Source organism: Alexandromys fortis, unplaced genomic scaffold (genome assembly GCF_014885135.2).
Source record: "Alexandromys fortis isolate MF-2015 unplaced genomic scaffold, M_Fortis_MF-2015_v1.1 scaffold_296, whole genome shotgun sequence".
Classification (NCBI taxonomy): domain Eukaryota; kingdom Metazoa; phylum Chordata; class Mammalia; order Rodentia; family Cricetidae; genus Alexandromys; species Alexandromys fortis.
In genome coordinates this window covers 66,629-87,644 of record NW_026068172.1, presented here as the reverse complement: position 1 = coordinate 87,644, position 21,016 = coordinate 66,629, and the positions used below count along the sequence as shown (strand labels likewise).

At 57.3% G+C, this 21,016-nt stretch overlaps 3 protein-coding genes across 3 annotated transcripts; 2 read left to right on the top strand and 1 right to left on the bottom strand.

Annotated features, from left to right (window-relative positions):
* The first annotated feature begins 5,194 nt into the window (after positions 1-5,194).
* On the top strand, positions 5,195-8,671 carry Use1 (unconventional SNARE in the ER 1). Its single transcript, XM_050128444.1, has 8 exons — positions 5,195-5,441; positions 5,747-5,796; positions 5,870-5,948; positions 6,042-6,194; positions 6,674-6,686; positions 7,039-7,066; positions 7,310-7,481; positions 7,704-8,671. The coding sequence occupies exons 1-8, from the start codon at positions 5,307-5,309 to the stop codon at positions 7,884-7,886; spliced, it is 813 nt and encodes a 270-aa protein (XP_049984401.1). The 5' UTR covers positions 5,195-5,306; the 3' UTR covers positions 7,887-8,671.
* Positions 8,672-8,759: 88 nt separating this feature from the next.
* Ocel1 (occludin/ELL domain containing 1) lies at positions 8,760-11,116 on the top strand. The gene is made up of 7 exons (XM_050128466.1): positions 8,760-8,774; positions 9,261-9,366; positions 9,543-9,832; positions 9,914-10,101; positions 10,373-10,538; positions 10,669-10,722; positions 10,876-11,116. The coding sequence occupies exons 1-7, from the start codon at positions 8,760-8,762 to the stop codon at positions 11,002-11,004; spliced, it is 948 nt and encodes a 315-aa protein (XP_049984423.1). The 3' UTR covers positions 11,005-11,116.
* Positions 11,117-12,369: 1,253 nt separating this feature from the next.
* Positions 12,370-20,049, bottom strand: Nr2f6 (nuclear receptor subfamily 2 group F member 6). The gene is made up of 4 exons (XM_050128424.1): positions 19,137-20,049; positions 16,621-16,715; positions 14,241-14,765; positions 12,370-13,030 (listed from the first exon to the last, which is right to left on the bottom strand). The coding sequence occupies exons 1-4, from the start codon at positions 19,415-19,417 to the stop codon at positions 12,759-12,761; spliced, it is 1,173 nt and encodes a 390-aa protein (XP_049984381.1). The 5' UTR covers positions 19,418-20,049; the 3' UTR covers positions 12,370-12,758.
* Between the last annotated feature and the right edge of the window lie 967 nt (positions 20,050-21,016).

Below are 21,016 nucleotides of genomic sequence, written 5' to 3'. Positions count from 1 at the left end.
TAGATACATACATGGGCCGGCCACGTCTCAAAATAACAAGCCAGGCATACTAATACCAACACTTCTGAGGCAGAGGCAGGTGAACTCGACACTGAGGCCAGCCTGGTCTACATAGCAAGTTCCAGGACTAGTTCCATCACACAAAGAACTGACTGCTTTAGCCTTTTGTGGAACCCTGTGCTAGTCCATCCTAAGGACACAGGAGGGCATCACCAGGCTGCCCATGGAAGCAAGCAAAGAGCCTGCTTATGTATCCAGGAGAGGAAGTGTAGCCAGGGTATCCTGCCAGTCATAGCCCTCCATTCAAATTAGGGTTGTGTTTGCTCCCGTGGGGCCTGCAGCACCCTCTCTGCCTGGGGTGGGAATGGTTGCTTCCTAGGCATGAGACTGGGGAATAGGGGTGGTACAGCAGGTAGCTCTTGGTAGTTTAAAAAAATTTTTTTTTTGCCAGGCAGTGGTGGCACATGCCTTTAATCCCAGCACTTGGGAGGCAAAAGCCGGGGAACATGAGTTCGAGGCCAGCCTGGTCTATAGAGTTGAGTTCCAAGACAGAGAAACCCTGTCTTGAAAAAAAAAAAGAAAAAAATTTAACTTATCTCTGTATACATGTGTAGAAGCCGGAGAGCTTGCTCAGTGGCTCTCATCTTTGAGACAGCTCTGATCTCCGTGGCTGTCCTCATCTTTGAGACAGCTCTGAACCTGAGCTCCTTGAATGACCAGCTGGCTCCATCTAGTGTTGAGATTGTAGAACCACTCCTTACACCTGACTAACCTTTTAAAAATATTATAGTCTTTTATAAAGGACTATAAAATAGTCTTTATTAAAAACCAAAGGACATGTGGTAGTGGTGCACACTTGTAATCCCAGCATTCAAGAGGCAGAAGCAGATGGATCTCTGAGTTTGAGGCCAGCCTGGTCTACATAATGAGTTTCAAGCCAGCCAGGGCTATATAAACCTTGCTGTTATGGCTTAAGTAAAAATGCTGCAGGTCCCTGAGTGGCTGCAGCAGGCAGTAGATCCCTTGGGTCCCTAAAGTGGCAGCAGACAGTGGGTTGTGGGTCTGAGAGCAGCCAGGCAGGGAGCCGCATGGTGGGCGAGAGACCTCGATGGGGCAGCCAGTCCCACGAGGAGAGACCACGTCACAGGTCTCCAAAGGTGGCTGGTCCTTGCGGTGGGAAAGAGACAGAGACATGTTTAGGCATACCATGCAGAGTGAGGTTGGATATTTATTTAGTGGGTTATGGAGGGGAAGGGGACAAGAGGGAGACAGAAGCTGCTTCTTCAAGAGGGAGACAGAAAGGGAAGGACTCAGGCTAGAAGCTGAAGATCAGCCTGCCTCAGTGGACCAGGAAGGAAGTGGCGTGTCTTGTCTTTTCTCTTAAAGGGACAAAGCAGACCATTACATTTACCTCTGCTCCCCCCCCCCTCCACAAAAGCCATAAAGGGACAAAGCAGACCATTACATTTACCTCTGCTCCCCCCCCCCCTCCACAAAAGCCAAGAGGCTTCTGAGGCGACTGCACAGGAATCTTCTCAGGGTCAGGTACATTTGATGGGTACAGTGGCGAGGAGGCCCTCTGAGTCTCGTGTCACCCTCATCTGCTTCTGCGGCAATTGGCTCCAACACACAGTGGGCCTCGGGCCAGCTTGCAGCGGTTCGGTTCCGAAGATGGATTATGGGGATTGCCTGATTGCCTGGGGCGTGTCTCCAGTCTAAGAGGCTGAGCTTCCTCTACTGTCCCATCCGTCCCATCTCTGTCCATTGGTCTTGCTGAGATCGAGCAGGATGAAGGGCCAGACTAGAGAACAAGCCTTACAGGACCTCTCTGGGAACCCGCTGCTGGCCCACACACTTGAAAATCCCAAGGGAAGTTCACCCCAGAGGTCGCCCTCTCCACACCTCAGGAAGGTTGCCTTTTAATATTTTTTGAGACTTAAGTATTTTTATTTTATGTTAACGGGTGTTTTGACAGAATGTGTATGCCTGTGGAAGCTAGAGCAGGGTCTCAGCTCCCTAGAACTAGGGTTACGGATGGGTGTAACTGCCATTGAGGGTGTTGAAAATCGAACTAGATCCTCTGGGGAGCGTTCAGTGTTCTTAACCTCTGAATCATCTCCCCAGTGCCGCCACCTTTTCATGTCGTCCTTGACCCTAACTGGGCAGCCTGAAGTCTGGCCCCAGACTGTAGATTACACTTGGTTCTTTCTGTGAGTGCTGGGGATTTGAATGCAAGCACTTGTCCTTTTGAGGGCAGCCTCTTTACCCTCTTTACATGTCCCAGCCCCTCGGACAGATGTGGTCATCGAGGCATGCACAGCATTTTCGTGTTTCAGATTCAAGGCAAGCTCAACACGACTAATACTGACAGCACTGTCTGTCCTAAGTCCCAAGGCTGGAGAGGGAAGGCTGTCACACATTGTCATTCCCCGAGTCCCTCTGTCAACGCTGGCTTCAGTGTGTCCAGGGTATTTCTGAAGTGAGCAGGACCCAGGTGACCTGAGGGGTGGGTTTCGTGCCATGCTCTGGTACTCATGAAGACCTCCCCTTCCCTTGACATGAAGCCAGTAGCAGTGGCAGGTGAACTCACACACGGTGGAAGAGAACCAACTCCTGCAAGTCATCTGTGCACTGTGACATAGGGCACAGGAGCACATATGCACACAAATATAGTTTCAAAATTTAAAAAATCCCACCCAGTGCCAGCTTTTCTGTGCGTGTCTGTTGTTTCTTCATCGTGTGTCACCCGGTTGGGTCAGTCCTGAAGACACGCAGGTCGCAGCAACACATATGGTGCACACAAACAACACAGGGTCACCGTCTGTTCATGTGCTGCTCACGATGGATCTGTGAGTCGGGGCTGCAGAGTGAGGCTTTGTCTCCATGGCCTGGTAGAGCTGGCTCAGAAGTTACAGTGCTTACTGTTCTTTCAGAGGACCCAGAACCACACGACCCTCACACCCTAACTCCAGTGTCAGCGGAGCCAATGCCATTTTTGTTTTTTAAGGTTTAAATATATATTCATATTTAAGTATGAATATATATGACTTTTGAGATAGGGTTCTCTGTGTGGTCCTGGCTGTCCTGGAACTAACTCTATAAATCAGGCTGGCTTCTACCTCAAAGATCTGTCTGTCTCTGCCTCCTGAGTGCTGGGATTAAAGACATAAACCACCATGCCCAGTTTAAAAATGTGTGTTTTAATTGTGTGTCTTTGTGTGGGTGTGTACGTGTAAATGCAGGTCCCTGAAGAGGTCAGAGGTGTCAGAACTCCTGGAGCTGGAGTTATAGGAGATCGTGAGCTACCTGACATGTGTTCTGGGAACTGAACTCAGGTACTCTTGCAAGAGCACAACAAGCTTCTAACTGCTGAGCCATTTATTCAGCCCAGGGTTTGTTAGAAACTTGCTCAGATTGGAGATGGTTTGCCCTACACTTCTCATTCTCAGAAGTCATGGGAGGGGGCTCAGTGGTTAAGAGCACATACTGTTCTTGCAGAGGACCTGATTCCAATTCCCAGTACCCACTTTGGGGAGTTCACAACCACCTGTGGTCCCAGTTCCAGAAGATCCAGTGTTTACTTCTGGCCTCCATGGGCATTTGCACTTACAGGCATGAATCCATACATGCACATAGACCCACACACATACATATAATTTAAATAAAATTCAAAGCCAAAACACTAAAAGCTGGGTGTAGTACTGAGGGCTTGTAATCCCAGTGTTGGGAAGAGCTAGCTAGCCCAGCCTACAGAGGCCAGAGACCATATCTCGAATTCAGGCATGCTGCTGCACATCTTTAGTCTCAGCACTTGGGAGGTAGAGACAGGAAGATATCTGTTCAAGGCCAGCCTGGTCTGGTGAGACTGTTGAGAGAGAGGGGGAGATGGGAGAGAAGAATGACACTGAGGTTGCCCTTTGACCTCCACAGGGAACAGGTCTCCATGCAAACACGAATGCTCAACACACACACACACACACACACACACACACACACACACACACACACAGTGGCCTGATTGGATTGACATTGGATTCCTATATTCCTATAGGATGCTATATCTGACCCAGCCGTTTCTATCCTCAGCCAGAGCCTTTCCATTCTGTAATTAATCATTATGGTCCATTTTATGAAAATGGAGCTCGCCAGAGAATCACAGACCATGATCCAGATCTGCCCACCCCCCACTTGGGTCCTGTCCCCTTAAGACAGAGAAATGTAGCAGTTGCTTTTCCAACAGAGTAAAGGAAGCTGGCCCAATTTCAGAGTTGGGCAATATGAGAAAAAAAATCCTCACTTCATATTAAGAGTGCTGGATGAGGGGCTGGAAAGATCGCTAAGCGATTAAGAGCACTGGCTGCTTGTTCCAGGGGTCCTAAGTTCAATCTCCAGCAACCACATGGTGGCTCACAACCATCCATAATGAGATCTGGCGCCCTCTTCTGCATATGCATATATGCAGAGAGAACACTGTATACATAATTAATAAATAAATCTTAAAAAAATAAGAGTGGATGAGCCGAACAGTAATGGCGCACGCCTTTAACCCCAGCACTCGGGAGGATGAGGCAGGCGTATCTCTGTGAGTTCGAGGCCAACCTGTTCTACAAAGTGAGTTCCAGGACAGCTAGAGACACCCTGTTTTGTAAAAGAGGGGCCTATTGCTTCCTGATGGTCTGTGATTCGCTGGCGAGCTCCATTTTCATAAAATGGACCATAATGATTTATTACAGAATGGAAAGGCTCTGGCTGAGGATAGAAACGGCTGGGTCAGAGCTCGGGAGGCAGACTGCCAGGGCTGGAAACTAGCCGGTCTGTCCGACGGAAGCGCCCACCTGGCATGTCATCAAGCCAGGCTCGGGAAAAGCCCCAGGCGAAAGGAGAAAGCGAAGGCTGGGGCTTGGCTACCGAGCGCTCAGAGGAGAAACGCGCACTGGGGAGCTGAGACGAGCAAGCGGAACGCAGTGACCAGGGAGCATAGCGCGTGGGTCCGAAGCTGACGACGGCCCTTCCGGTCCTGCCAGCCAACGCTTCCCGAGCGTGATAGGCGGCCCCAGCCCTGTCTGGGTCAGAGATTCTGCCCAAAATAAGAAAAAAGGTCAAACAACAAAAGTACAACTTTAAAAGATGCTCTCTCATTTAAACAACAACAACAAAAAAACCCGATTTATCTTTGAACAAAGCAGGCGCAGCGCCGGGGCTTGAAATATTACTTCCGTCCGAAGCCCAGCAGGGCGGACCTCGGAGGGGAAGGGACGAACGCCCAAAAGCAAGCCCCCTTACAGGCACTTCCGCCCTTTTCCAAGATGGCGCAGACCAAAGGGGCCAGTCACCGCCCGCTGGCGACGTCGCGGCTGGAGTTGAACCTCGTGCGATTGCTGTGTCGCTGCGAGTCGATGGCGGCAGAAAAGCGGGCGCCGAACGAGTGGCGTCTGGAGAAGGTGAGGGACTCCTACGCTCCCGCAGAGGCCTCGAACCCTAAAGGCAGGCGAGCCATCTTCCTGGCCACGCCCCTTCCGGTTGTATGCTGCACTTCAAGTGCGGCTCCGCCCCTAGGCGCGCAGGTCCTTGATGCCCAGGTTGCTCTCCCTGATCTCACCCTCTCGTGCACAGGCCACTCCCTCTGTCACGTCATGACTATATGCCCCTCCCCCGGCCCGTAATCCCGCCCCCTTGGGCCCACCCCTTTCTCTTGCAAGCAGTCCTTGGGGTCCTGGCCTGGCTGACACACTCCCTTCCCTCCCAGTATGTGGGTGCCCTGGAAGACATGCTGCAGGCCCTGAAAATCCAAGCCAGGTGAGTGTGCGGCACTGAGACCCTCCCCGATGCTGCGACAGTGGCAGGTTGACTTCCTCTTGCTGCCTTTCAGCAAACCTGCCTCCGAAGTCATCAGCGAGTACTCGCGCAAGGTGGACTTCCTGAAGGGCATGCTGCAGGCTGAGAAGCTGGTGAGCCCGTCCTCCCACCCCTTGGGTCTTAAGGCCCCCAAGGACTGGACACAGCCTCCAGTGATTTATCCCCCCCTTCCCACGTTCCCTCAGACCTCCTCCTCCGAGAAGGCTCTAGCTAACCAGTTCCTGGCCCCTGGCCGCGTGCCCACCACAGCCAGGGAGCGGGTGCCTGCCACCAAGACCGTACATTTGCAGTCCCGGGCACGTTACACCAGTGAGATGCGGAGTGAGCTGCTGGGCACGGTAGGATTCCCTCCCTTGTCCCTGGGACCATCCTCGTGATAGCAACAGAGTAGTCTGTACAGGGACAGAGATCGAACATAGTACCAGAAACCCTGGAGGGCCCACAGACAAGGCTTCCTCAGAGAAGGTGCTCAAGACATTGCTAAAGGAATTCGAATTGGTTCATGGGAAAAATCACGGTGGTGGCACTGGCCTTTAATCCCAGCACTTGGGAGGCAGAAGCAGGCAGATCTCTGTGAGTTCGAGACCAGCCTGGTCTACAGAGCAAGTTCCAGGACAGGCAGGGCTACACAGTAAAACCCTGTCTCCAAAAAAAAGGGGAAGGTGCATGTCTGTTTAAGCCCCAGAGTTGGCCCCATCAGAATTTGGGTCAGTTTCTTTACAATACCTCAGACCACTTCACGTGGGTCATCCCAAGGTAGAGAGATTTAGGGACAACATCAAAGTGCATGGCCTCATGCCTCTCCCTCTCCCCACAGGAGCCGTCTGGTGGTGAGTCATGCTGAGGACTGACTGTCCCTGCTGCCCACACTCCTCTTGCCCGCCTGCTTTGATTTTCCCAGCCCTGGAAGCAGGCCACCCAGTGTCAACTGAGTAATGCCTGGGGCGGGGGGGGGGGGGGGGGGGGGGGGGGGGGGGGGGGGGCTGAGGAAGAGAATGCGTCCCCAGGCCTGGCACCTTGGGGTTCTACAAGTCACTCTACCTAGGACTTTCAAGTATGGTGAGACCAGGGGACAGTAGTTCATAGGCCCAACAGCATTCTGGGTAGCAGAGTTGGCACAGGGCAAGGGCAAGAGTTGGAGATAGGAAACCAACCTTCGTCCTTGGCCTCTTTTGCTTCCAGAGCTTGAGATGGACATGAGGAAACGCATGTGAGTATCTTAGCCACTGAGAAGTGGGGAAAGGGGGCGCTGGATGAAGCTGGGGCCTTTGAGGCGCTGCTACATGGACCCACTGCCCACTGGTAGTCCTTTCTGGGTTGCTGTTCCTGGGATGTAAAAAAGCCGGGGAAACTGAGTCCCGGGCAGCACTGAGGGATCCTTGGGAAGGCGCCATGTGGGTGTCTATCTCTCTCCCTGTCACTCCTGGGTACCCACTACATGTGGCGTCGGCAGAGCAAAGGGGTCCAGGCCTGCAGATGAGAAGCATTCAGCGTCTGAGCTCGACCTCGTCCTCCAGAGGCACCAGGGCCTCCAGGAAAAGCTGGCGGAGGAAATGCTAGGCCTGGCACGCAGCCTCAAGACCAACACACTGGCCGCCCAGAGTGTCATCAAGAAGGACAACCAGGTGTGGGAACACGGCAGCTCTGCCTTGGGGCACTGAGGAAGGTCTGCAGAAGAGGGATGAAATTGGGACCAGTGTTGGTGTTTGTAGGCTCAGCAGGAGTTTGGTAAAGCCCAAGGAGGGGTGGCTGAGGGATACCCCACAGAGGGCACAGCATCAGCTAGGACTAGAAGCACAAACCACGCAGGAGGCAGTGGACACATTTGGTCCCCACTCCTCCCACAGACCCTGTCACACTCTCTGAAGATGGCCGACCAGAACCTGGAGAAGCTGAAGATGGAATCGGAGCGCCTGGAGCAGCACGCACAGAAGTCAGTGAACTGGCTGCTGTGGGCCATGCTCATCGTCGTGTGCTTCGTCTTCATCAGCATGATCCTGTTCATCCGCATCATGCCCCGGCTGAAATAAAGCCCACCGCCAGCTGAAGTCGGCTAACATAGTGGAACCCTGATTCTATTCCCCACAAATAGCAAAAGGCTTGTTAGCCACTTCAGCTGGTACAGGCACTTGCCACAGGGCCTGACAACCCGAGTTCCACTCCAGAGCACACACTGCAGAAGGGGAGCACACACAAAGTGCAGTAAGAATTGGGGGAAAAAGGCAAATCGAAACTTTTTTGTTGTTGTTGTTGTTGTTTTTCAAGACAAGCTTTCTCTGTGTAACATTCCTAGCTGTCCTGGAACTATCTCTGTAGTCTGTTGAAATAGGAAGCGGCGGCGGGGCTGCGTCCCCAACACCCTGGCCGCTTGGCTAGCTCATGCCCGAAATAACAACACACAAACTGTATTCATTTAAGAACTGCTTGGCCCATGAACTCTAGCCCTTACTGGCTAATTCTCGCACTTGGACTAGCCCATTTCTAATCATCTGTGTAAGCACCCCAAGGTGCGCTTACCGGGAAGATTCTAGCCTCCGTCCATGGTGTCTCTGCTCCAGAGAGCAGAGTTGTTGAGTCTCTCCGGGAGCAGAGCAGAGTCTGACCTCACTTCCTCTTCCGCCCAGAATTCTATTCTGTTTACTCCTCCCATCTATGTTCTAACCTATGAGGCCAAGCAGTGTGTTTATTACTTAACCAATGAAATCAACAGATTGATATGACACTCCCACATCAGTAGTCCAGGCTGGCCTCGAACCCACAGAGATCCGCCTGCCTCTGCCTCCTGAGTGCTGGGATTAAAGGCATGTGCCACCACTGCCCGGCTATCAAAAGCTATTTAATAATAAGTATATTTAATGTAGCTCCAGGAACTTGACAGCTCTGACCTTTCAGCAGCTGCACGCATGTGGCAAGCACACGTGATTAACATCATAAAAGTCTAAACATTTTTTAGGGATGGGGCAATGACTCATTGTTAAAGTGCTTGTTGCCCAAGTATGCAGACGAAGATTCGAATCCTCAGTACCCCATCGTAGGGGCCAGGGCTGGGGTGCATGAAGCTGTGGTCCCAGTGCTAGTAGTGACAGGCACATCTACCTGGGAGCTCGCTGACCAGCCAAAGCCAAAACGGGGAGCATCAGTATCAAAAAATAAGATGGGGAGACAGAGGAAGACGCCCAATAACCTGAGCTGGCCTCTGCTTACACACAGAATCACAAGGTTTTTTTTTTTTTTAAGTACAATTACTAAAAAAACTAAGTCAAGCTGGAAAAACTACCTCCCCCCCCCCTTTTTTTTTTTCCAACAAATAGATTTCGGAAAGTGAATAGGTCTAGACAATTCCACTAGAAGGCTGACTCAAACCCGGGCGTCAGCATTTCACAGGCCCCACCCACCGCGCTTAGCCCCGCCCCGGCAGCCGGACGCCCAGGATAGCGGGTCGGCAGGCAGTTCCTGCACAGGTGCGTTCCCGGCAGCAGGGCCAGGCGGGGATCTGCGGCTGTGGGACAGGTGACCCTGAGCTGGACGACCCGGATGACCGGCGGGCGGGCGGAGGCCGGGGATTCCGCGGGGACGTGATCGTGGGCTGCGGCGGTGGGCGCAGCGGTCGGGGTCGCGCCCTTCCGGCTTCAGAATCGGGGGCGGGTCGGCACTGCGCGCCCAGCCAACCGCGTGCCTTCATGCAGACGGAGACGGGGTGACGCCAGGGCGCCTCTCCAGCGCCCCCTTCCGGGGTGCGCGTCCTAAGGCGCGGAGTCTGGGTTGCGCGACCAGCGGACCGCGCTCGCGTACGCAAATACCCGCAGGCCCCGTCCCCAGGCGCGGTCCGCCGGGTCCTCTCGCCGCCCGCAGGCGCTCAGGCCCCAACACTGCCTGCATTTCGTCTCCCATCGCCGGGGGGCGCCCGAGCGACGCGGCCTCGCGCATGCCAGTCCCGGAGCGCCCGCAACCCCGCCCGGCGGGCCACGAGCCCCGGGTGAGTGCCACACTCGGAGACCCTACGTGGGGGAACCCTGCTTCCTGACACCCCTTAACCGCGATCTCCACTGCTGCGCAGACGCTGGTGTCGCGAAGCCCAGTGTCTCGCGCTCGGCAAGCACAGTGCCAGCCCGCGCCCGGGGAGCTCCACAGGAGGCCCCGGAAGATCGTGTTTGCGGACGAGCTACGCCCCCGGGCCCCGCCGCACGCAGAGAAGCCTCCCAAAGTTCTGGGACCACGTCCCAACCCAGTACCTGACTATGAGCTGTGAGTGCCCTACTGTGGCTCTTTGCTGTAAGGCCTTCTAGCCTAGGCTAACCTCAAAGTCATGAACCTCCTGCCCTAGTCTCCTGAGTCACCACTCTCCTGTACCCGCCATGCTTTTTAATGCCTCGGAATTAGGAAGGGTCAGGACTGAGTTAGGAAATGAGGGCATTTGGGGCTGGGGTCCCAGCGTGGGCAAAGAAAAGCCAGTTGCCATGATAGAGTGGAAAGAGATTTTCTTCCACTCGCACACTGACCCCCTTCCAATCTGTAGTAAGTACCCGCCAGTGAGCAGCAGAAGGGACCGGAGCCGCTACGCCGCTGTGTTCCAGGACCAGTACGGAGAATTCTTGGAGCTCCAGCGCGAGGTGGGGGCCACGCAGGCCAAGCTCCGGCAGCTGGAGGCCCTGCTGATGTCATTGCCCCCACCCCGAAGCCAGGTCAGCCCCGGGGCCTCTAGTGTCCCCAGCTCCCTGCGACTGTGCTTCCTCTACCGGGTGGGTACTGCTATCAAGGCCATGTCGGCCCTTTCCCACCCTTCTGAGCCCCTTCCCCACCTCGCCCTTTCAGGAGGAGGCTCATGTGGCAGCTCGAGTCTGGAGAGAGTTTGAGAAGAAGCGGGCGGTGAGTGAAGACTACTGTGGCTGTGGCCTCTGGTCCTGTCCCGAGGCGGGGACCGTGTAGTGAAAGCTGGGATTTATAAGGAGCTGAATGAAAATCTTGAAGGCCTCGGGTCAGAATGCCAGGGGGACTTCCTCAACCCTTTCCCTCCCCCAGGATCCTGGCTTCCTGGATAAGCAGGCTCGCTGTCACTACCTGAAGAGTAAACTGAGGCACATCAAGGCCCAGATCCGAAAATTTGATGACCAAGGGGACAGCGACAGTGAGGGCTCCGTGTACTTCTGAGTGTCCTGGAGATGGTGGTGGCTCTTTGTCCCATGGGGAATCACACTCTAGTTCTTCCAGGGGAAGCAAGTCCTGCTGAGAATCCCAGAGAATAAACACGTGTTAGACAGCTTCCTGCGAGCAATTCCTTGATTTGGGGGGGGGGGGGTTGAACACGCGGACAACGAAAGGAACTATCCAAGGTCACTGGTTTCGGGCAATTGTGTCGGTTCCAGTATGGGGGAGGGGGGCAGAGGCAGATGAACATTTGGGGAGCAGCCTGGGCTACAGTGAGACTGCCCCAAACCAATCATTTCTGTAGGTGTGATGGAAGCATGCCTGGTGGGTGAGATCCAACCACCTGGGGCTTCCTGGGCGTCTGCAGGGGGTGCACCCCACATAGGTCCTCTGGTGTTGGACAGACACAGGCTGTGTGTGTCATCTGAGACTAACCCCGAGTCACAGAATAACAAAAGCCAGGCCAGGCATCCAGTTCTGGCCACTAGGACAGTCAGTTACCCCTGGTCCTGGAAATGTGGCAAGTTCAAAACCAGTGAGTCCCAGATATCTTCCAACAGAGAGAGGCGTCATGTGGGGGTTTACAGGAAAAGTAGCTCAGAAGGCCTTGGGCATGCTAAGTGGGGATTTAGTGTGGGTCTCGACCACTCTGAAGTTGGACCCCTAACTCCCTGGTACTTTTTGTTCAAATTCAGAGATTCTCCTGCCTCTGCCCCTGATGGGATTAAAGGCGTGCACCACCCCTGGGCTACTCCCCGTGCCTTTCTTTCAGCACTACACAGCAGAACAGTTAAACTCACATTTCAAAGCCTGTCCCCACCTTGTCTTCTTTAGAAATGGTGATTTATGTTGAGAGAGGAAATTGAAACAAGTTTACTCTGACTTAAAAGGATAGGTTTGAAGCCAGGTGTGGTGGTACGTTCCTTTAATCAGGAGGTAGAGGCAGGTGGATCTCTGAGTTAAATTGAGTTCCGGGGCAGCACAAAAGGTAGGTTAGGACTGGAGAGATGGCTCAGTGGTTAAGAGCATTGCTTGCTCTTCCAAAGGTCCTGAGTTCAATTCCCAGCAACCACATGGTGGCTCACAGCCATCTGTAATGAGGACTGGTGCCCTCTTCTGGCCTTCGGCATACACGCAGACAGAATATTGTGTATATTAAAAAAAAAAAAGGTAGGTTAAACTCTGCAAAACACCTAAGGGTTTCAGGTGTGGCTTGGTCCAGAAAATGCAAAGACGTCTTGGGAAAGCCTCTACCTGGGGCTCCTGTCTCTCCACAGGAGGCGCAGCTTCTACCCCTCTGGAGCCTGCTGGATACAGGCCAGGCCCTGGGGTTTTTCCCCAGCACCACAGAAGAAAAGGTAGGCTGAGCAAGTAGGGGAATATCTTTATTATTGGCCATGATTTCATCTCACAGTGCCCGTTATGGGCCTTGTATCCAGAAGACCCTCCCGGCCCACAGTACCCCTGCCCAGCTGCAGTGGCCCTTCCAGAATACCAGGCCCACACCCATCATACAAGGCCACCACCATACTGGCTCCAGACCCTCAGCCCCACTCTGACCAGGGGCTGCCAGGACAAGACTGGAGCCTGGGGGGGGGGGGGCAAATTCTTTTTGGTTTCATGATTATTTAAAAAACAAAACAGACAAACATTTCAGTCTTTTAAAAAAAGAATCAGTCTCAGGAAAGAAGTCGGGGCCTTGGCCCCAGGGTCCCTGCATGGTTCCAGCATCTGTGTGTCCTGGAAGGTGTCCACCACTACCCCGAGCCATAGGGCCAGTTGAAGGTGCTCCCTGACAGTAGCATGTCCCGGATGAGCGTCTCAATGGGTGTCTTGCCAACCAGGCGCATGAAGAAAAGCTGCGAGATGAGGGATGCTGGCACAGCACGCAAGGCTGGCAGCCGCAGCAGCAGGCGCCCAAAGCGCTGAGGCTGAGATGGGTACTGGGCACGCACGTACTCCGTTAGGGCCACCTGTGCCTTCTCCTGCAGGCTCTCCACATGGGCTGGGTCAGAAAGGCCACAGGCATCTGCAGGAAGCAGAGAGGACAAGTCACCTTTGAGGAAGCAGGGTGAACAGGCCTACAGGGGAGAGGGGCACCGATGTGAGTGGAAGCCAGGGTCCAACACTGACACGTGGAGAACGCTGAGTAACCACGGAGGTTACTAAGAGAGCACTGAGACTCAGCCAGGTCCTAAGGAAGGGGCACTACTGATCTGCCTCACTTTGTGGGAGGTGCCTCTCCTAAGCCACGCCCACCTGGAGGACAGGGCCAGGTCATCCCTTTAAATTGTTTTCCGGTGGGGACTCCGCAGTTCTGGATCTGCAGTCCATCCTGCCCTGGAACTCTCGGCTGCGGACTTCCAGCACTACACCACCAAGCACGTTGATGAGGTCCGAAGGTCCTCTCGGGGCCTCCCAAAACAACTGCCTACATACATGACTCTCTGCCCTTCCTCACGATGGCAAAGGCACGGCATAGTGTGAGTGGCCCTTGAGGTGTGGCTACCGGCTGAGCCTAACTCCTGCCTGCCTGGGCAAGAGTGGTCTGAAACGAAGCCGAGGGGGTGTGGAGCTGGGGGCAGAGTGGCCTAGTGGGGCTCCAGAACAGAGGCGGGAGCCCACAGGGTCGCCCTATGGGTGGCCTGGAGTTTGGCTATACAGTAGCTTCCAGAATGTCTGGATAAGTTGGGGGCAAGATGGGGCTTTATCAGGAGTAGGACGGGCAACAGAGTCTTAAGCAGCTTGGAGAATGGCTTGGAGCTGTGTCAAGAGACTTGAGGTGAGGCCTGTGGCAGTGTTAGTTCTAAGCAGGGTTGGGCAGATTAGGGATGTCACCTGTGTCAAAAGGGTGTGGCCTGAGGCAGTGGAATGGCCCAGGCTAGTTAGAGTGTTACCCGAGAGGGAAGGCTATGTCCTGGGGCCTATAAGAGTGTGTGTGTGTGTGTGTGTGTGTGTGTGTGTGTGTGTGTGTGTGGCCTGCCATCAGGGCAGAAGCCTGGGTCAGTTTAGGGCAAGGCCTGGGCTTGTCTGACGCTGAGTTGGGGCAATATCCAAGCTAGGGGCGTGGCCTTTGGCTGGGAGGTGGCTAGGGTCTGTTTGGGAGCCCAGTCTGTGGCAGAGCAGGGCCTGCTTAAGAGGCGTGGAGGGGGACCGACAGCTTGGTGAAGCTAGGAGCCTGCTTGGGGCGGGGCCTTGGTTGGCACAGGGTCGCCCGTGAGCAGGCAGGGTGGGCTCACCAGGCGTGAAGAGCGCGATGGCCTTGAGGCAGCCGTACTCCGCCGCGTCCACCTGCAGGCGGCCAAGCTTGTCCACCTGCTCCTGGAAGGCGCGCACCTGGTCCATGAAGGCCACTGCGCGCTCGGCAGCCATGGGTGCGGCGTGCAGCCCCGCGGCGGCCAGCAGCGGCGCCGTGTGCAGCGGCAGCGCCGCCTGCGCCGCGTTCAGCACGAACAGCTCACTCCAGCTGAGTCGCAGCAGCGCCACCTGGTCGGCGGCCGGCAGCTCGGGGAAGAAGGGCGCGTGGCGAGCCCACTCGACCGTGCTGAACAGCAGGCGTGCCGCCAGCTCGCAGACGTTGTCGATGCCCAGCACGGCGCCACCGCCGCCGAAGCGTCCGGCCGCGGGGTAGGGCTCGGCGCGTAGCAGTTGCGCGATCAGTTCGGACACCGGCGGCCCCGCGAATGGCTCGACGCCCGCCCCGCCCGGGGGACTGCAGGCCGCGGGGCCCGGGAGCGCGTGCGGGATGCGGCCGCGCTGCACGGCTGCGGAGATAGGGCAGCGTCAGGCGTTGGTGAGGGCCACCCCCACCCGAGGTGGTAGCACAAGGAACCAGGCACACGCTGGTCACTAGGATCCTGACAGCTCCCGTCTGGCGCCCACCCCGAGGGTCTCCACCCACCAGACACTCTCCTCCTGCACCGTGGAGGCATCTGTCAATCACCGGGGCTCTCTCACCACTCACAGCTCCCCTGAGGGACCACATCACCAAAGTGGCACAGTAGTGATCCCAAAGGGCAGTCGTTGCCATTGTTACCTTTGCCCTCGGTGGTGCATACCAGTCATCCTAGCTCTGGAGCAGGAGGCAGGAAGGTCAGGAATTCAAGGCCAGCCTAAGTACAAAGTAAGTTTGAGGCCAGCCTGGGCTACAAGAGACCCTGTTTCAAAATATAACTGACAAGAGAATCCAGTACTTATCCGAGTCCCCATCACAGACGGGGTGAGAAGGAAACTGAGGCTGGGGGACACAGGTATTTTAGCCCGGGGAAGACAGCTTGGGCACGGGGCCAGGAGGCTGTTAGTGAGTGTGCTTTAGTAAGCCGACACCTGTCTTAGCTGGTGATGAACTCCAGGTCAACCCAGGTGGAGCCAGAGCCAGGGGTGCAGGGGACACTGGGAGTCTCCCAGCCACCTGCCAAACAACTGTAGCTGGACAGGACCCCAAACGCTCCATGGTCCTTCAGAGCTCCTTTTGCTCTCAAGATGCGAACCCTACCCTCACCACTGCTCCCTCATCCAGCCCTACTCCAGGGCCTTTGCCCAGAATGCTCTGAGTCTCAAAATCCCACTCCTGCCCCACCCTTCCCTTTCTCCATCCAATCTAGACTGCTGGAATTCAAATCCCAGCACCCATCTGTTCTCTATGCCTCAGTTTCCTGATATGTCAAATGCAACCGATGACTGCTAAGCTACGTTCAGATCTAATGGGTGAAGGGTGTCAGTTTCAGAGTACGGTAGACTGACGCGAGCCGGTCGCCCTGAGGACACAAGGGAGGGCACCCGGCCCACTTTTGCAGGAGCAGCAGTGCAAAGGCCCTGAGGCAGAGGCACTGGGAGCAGGAGTCTCGGATTACAGACCTATCAGAACTTTCCATCTAACAGACAAGCTGAGACAGATGTCCATGCTGGGCAAGGACAGGGCAGGAGTCACCTTTAAACTTAGAAGGACAACGAGAGTCATCAAATAAGGCTGATGTTTTTCCTTGTGTACGTGTCTTTTTCTAACCAGGGTTTGCTATGCAGTCTGTTGACTTCAAACTGGAGATCCTCCTGCCTCAGCCTTGTAACTACCAGGATGATAAGCCTGCACCACTATGCCTGATTCTCCCAGTCTGAAGCAGAAGACCTTAAGCAGTGGCCACTCTCAGAAGTCCCACAGGAAAGTGACCAATGTCGAAGCAAGCAATAGCTAGGTGACACTCTAGCCTGGCCCACCCCTCCCCACCAGTCCAGACTCTCAACCTTCAGCCTCCATGTGGCTGCCCCTGGGCAGGGACAAGCAGCTGGGCCTCCCTCTGGCAGGCTTTGGCTGTAATCTGGCTGAGTCCTGCCTTCAGCAAACAGAGGGCAGAGAGTAAACAAATTAATAAAAATAAAAATTCCACAGAGGCAGGCGATCTCTGTGAGTTCGAGACCAGCCTGGTCTACAAGAGCTAGTTCCAGGATAGGCTCCAAAACCACAGAGAAACCCTGTCTCGAAAAACCAAAAAAAAAATAAATAAATGAATGAATGAATGAATAAATAAATAAAAATTCCAGCTGGGAGGTCAGAGGTCACAGAGTCACACTCCACCCTGGCTGGATCCCCACAGCCTGGGGCCCGCACCCAGGGCTACTCACCCTCCTTGCGCATGCCCACCCGGAAGCACTTCTTGAGGCGACAGTACTGGCACTGGTTCCGGTGGTGCTGGTCAATCTGACAGTCGCGGTTAGACCTGAAGACAGAGGCCAGAGTTCCCAGTGAAGTGGGGGCTCCCTAGGCTGCGATGGCAGCTCCAAAGGCAAGGTGTAGGACAGTCCCCCGCTTGGGAAGGGCGACTGGACCACAATGGGTGAAGACCAGCACAAAAAGAGAGCACTTTAGGAACGGGTTCTGACGTCTGAAGAGAAATTCCCTAAGAGGGCAGAGATGGAGAAGCCTTTTCTGGCAGGGGACATGGTGAAACAGATTTGAAAGGATTGAGAGTGAATCCGTTTCACTTGACTTGGTCACCATCAGGGTCACAGCACTGCGCAGCCCAGCACCCAGCCTGTGACAAAGGTGAGTGCCAGTACCCTCCTCCTCTGAGGACCCAGCCACCCAGTCTCTCCATAAGCCACTATGTCCAATCTGTGTACCAAGGAGCACCCACACACGGCAGAGATGCAGGCAGAGATCAAGCCCAGAGTGGGACGCCGCCCCCACCCCATTCCTGGATTAGGCACTGAGCTCTACAGGAGACACGGCCGAGAGTTCTGGAGGCCTCCAGGGACAGCCTCTAGAGCCAGCTGGGTACTCTGCCCTGAGTCAGGAGAGCCCATGAAGGGGCCCAGCTGGGGCAGAGAGAACTCAGGCACAGCCAGAACAAAGCCAGCAGCCAGGCGGTTGGTGGAGGATCAGGGCGGCCAGGCGGAACTGGCCAGGCCCAGGATGGGTGAGCAGGTCTGCTCAGGGAAGGCCTTCTGTCTTGCCTTCCCCACTGTATGGATGGGACAGACTAAAACCCACCAAACAAAGTAAACTCTTCCAGCTACCTCACCAAAGGCACAGTCTAACTCCAACTGCTGTCCCTGCTTCTGTATTTATTTTTGTTGTTTTCGGCTAAGGGGGCAGTGTCTGCTGTCCAGGCTGCCCACAGCCTCCTGAGTGTCTGGGACTGTGTGACACTCTGGCCGACCTCCCAGCCCAATCTAAGTTCTGCCCAGCATGCTACGCCCACTTGCCTCCTCTGGGCCTAGGTGGGCTCACCTGACCCACTAAACCCTCAGCTTGGGTTTCCTCTTCTGCCTGCCAGGGCTTTGGGGCCACTTCCTGAGGGCCCCTCCAGACAGCTGCTGACCCACTCAGGTTCAGAGAGGGACACTGGCCACACAAGATCACATAACATAAGTTCCAAGGAACGCAGAGAGCAGGTGGGATCCCAAGCTCCCCCAGCCCCCTTTACTCTCCCCAAAGACCCAGCTAGACCTAGCAACTCTTTCCAGACACGAGAATGAGGCCAAAGTCTGGTGGCCCAGTTACAGCTGGGGGAGGGGAGCAAAGCAGGTATCCAGTAAGTCCAAATTCTAACATGGTGGCAGCCCCCCACTGACCGGTCACTAGCTGCTAACTTCTGGGGGGAAAGAAACCCAACTCCAGATTCCACCAATTTCTCACCCCAACAACTCCACATCCCAACCCCCACAGCTCCCTTTGCTAAGTCCACGGGGCCAGGACCCTTCTGTTGACCCAGGGCGGCCTAAACTTCTCTGGGGCTCAGCTCTGGGTACCTCGGAAACAGGGCTGTCAGCCTGCTCTAAGGCCCTGCAGGCTCCTGGGTTCGCAGAGCCCGGCTCCTGCAAGCTTAGACAAAAAGTGGTCCGCATCCCCTGCCGGGCCTGAGCACCCAACCTCTTCTCCAAGGGACTTTCTGTCCCCAGCCGCTGCCAGTAAGCAAGGCCACGCCCTGCCGAGCCCCGCAGAGGGGTCCCCATCTCCCACGGGTCTCTCATTCCTAGAGCGGCCCCGAAGTTTAAAGGATCGTCCCGGGGCCCCAAGGCTGCACCAGCCCCGGAGTGGGGGGTGCGGTCAATTCCGGTGGCCTTGCTGGCCCTCCGGCGGCGGCTTCCGGTGACCCAGAGCCCATGGGGTATCCCTCAGATGGACAGGCCCAGGTCCCCGTGCACAGCAGCCCCCCGCCGCCGGCGAGGGCAGCCATCCCGAGCCACCCGGGCGTCCCTCCAGCTGCCCGTGCCGGGGCGACTTTGGAAGTGATATTTGACCCAAGGGCGCGCCGAATCGATCCGCGCGGCCGCAGACAATGGCCCCTGGACGCCGCCAGCCCCGCGGTGCGACTTGCACGTCCGATTCCCGCGGGGCACCACGCGTGACGGACTCCCACGAGAATGGGGGCCCTGGGGGCTGGAAAGGGGGTCCCCACTCCTGACATCGTCTGCAAGCCCTCCTGGCGCAATAGAGCCAGCTCTCTAGGGCAGAAGAGGACCGAAGACCACCTGCGGGGGTGGAGGGTGACCTGCACGCATGCATCGCCAACTGTATACCCGATCGCAGCCGTGCCCGTCGCCTGGGCAGGGATACGGGTGCGGGGAAGGTCAGTGTCAGGCCCAAGGTGACCGTGCAGGTCCGGGCCGGCCCGGTGGCCGCGCGTGGGGCTCACCGGCAGGTGTAGCTGAGGTTGCGGCGGATGCTGCGCTTGAAGAAACTCTTGCAGCCCTCGCAGGTGAACACGCCGTAGTGCTTGCCGCTGGACTTGTCCCCGCACACCACGCAATCCACCTGCAGCCCCGGGCGCTCCTCGTCGCCCGGCTCCGCATCGCTGGCCACCCCGGGAGGCGACGCCGAGTCGTCTTCGGTCGCGCGTGGGTAGCTCCCACCGGCCTTATCCACGCCGTTCGTGTCGCCTCCGGGGCCGCCCCAGCCACTGGTCACCATGGCCATAGCCCCCGGGACGGCGGGGCCGGGGCGCCCCGGGGCGAGTCCGTCCCCTCTGGGCACGCCTGGCGACCCGAGGGGGACCCGGCTACCCCGCGCGCATGCAGCCCGCGCGCTCGGGGGGGCTCGGGTCGCACCCCCAGTAAAAAGTTTTGCGGCAACTTCCTGCGGCCGGTCCGCGCGCCCGGCAGGAACTGGTCGGGCCGGTTCCAGGCCAACTTTCCCACGCGTGCCCGCGGCCGACGGGGGCGCGCTAGAGGCGCGGGTCTGGGGCGCCCGGGTCCCGTGGTCCGGAGTCCTGGGGACCCGGTGGGGACGCGCGGGCCATGGCCCGGCCCCGCCGCCCAGGCCAACTTAGTGGCTCGCCATCCGAGGGCACGCGCGCGTCCCCGAACCGGGGGAGGGGAAACTTTGGCCGCAAGTTGGGCGTCAAGGGGGGAGGGGCGGCGGGAGCGCGCGCCGGAGCCCGGGAGTCCCGGACGCCGCGCGCGCCCGGCCGCAACCACGGAGGTCCGGGCGATAGAGCCGAGTGGGGAGTGCGGCCCGCCTCGGCTCCTCTCCCCGCCGAGCGCGCGCGCGGCCGGCCTGGGCCTGCGCCTGGGCCCGAGCCTCGGCCTCGCCCTGGCGCTCGCCGCCGGCCCCGCGCTGCGGCCGGCCTGACACCCGCGTTCCATCGGCGCCGGCGGGGGCGGGGCGGGGGCGCGCGGCGCGGCCGGGGGCGGGCGCTCGTTGCCCCGGCGACGGCCGCCCTTATAAGGGCATGGGGTAGCTGCGCGCCGCCCGGAGCCGTGGGCCGGCGAGAGGGCGGGGCGGGGCGCGCGGCTGACCCTCCCCCACGCGGCCGCGCGGCCTTAACCCCTGCGCTCCCTGCCCGGGGCCTCCGCGTGCTCCGCGCGGCGCCCCGCAGCCGCGCCCCCGGGGGACATCTGCACCCGGGCACGCCCCCGCCGCACACGCGCGCTCCGCATTGCTCCGCACGGCTGCCAGCTGGAGCCCGCCGCCCCTCCTCCCCAAAGTCTCCGTGGCCGGTCCCGCCCTGCCCCTCCCCGCCCCGCGCGCTCTGCTCCGGTGAACACCTGGTCCCCGAGTCCGGGGGCGGAGGGGACGCGGCCTCCCGAGGTCTGCTGGCCGCGCCGTGAGGTCAAGGGGTCCCCTTCGCCTTTCAGGCCCCCGGGCGGGGAGAGGCAGGACGCCCGTCGCCCTTCCAGCGTGGCTCGAGGCGGCCGGAAGGCGTGCCAGCCCCTGGCTGTTGTCCCTGGTCCCTTCATTTCCTTTTCTTTCTCTGCTTCATAGAAAGGGCTTGGCCCAGTGACCGGCTGGGCCACAGATGTCTCTCCGCTCCCCGGAGCTTCCCAGCTGCCACCACTCCCCTGAGCCTCCCACCTCCCTCTCTAGACCAAGTTCTAGGGAGCAAGCATTTATTAAGCACCCTTTGTATGCAGGGCACCTTCAGGGCAAGCATTTATTAATCTCCCTTCATGCTGGAGGCCTAGGTGGGAAGCTGAGGCCTAACTCCAGGTCTGTTAATGTTTAACCGTTAACTGTCTGGAAAAGCCCCTCCCGGGGTGACCTTTCACCTCTGAGTCATGGTTCTGCCCGCCAGGC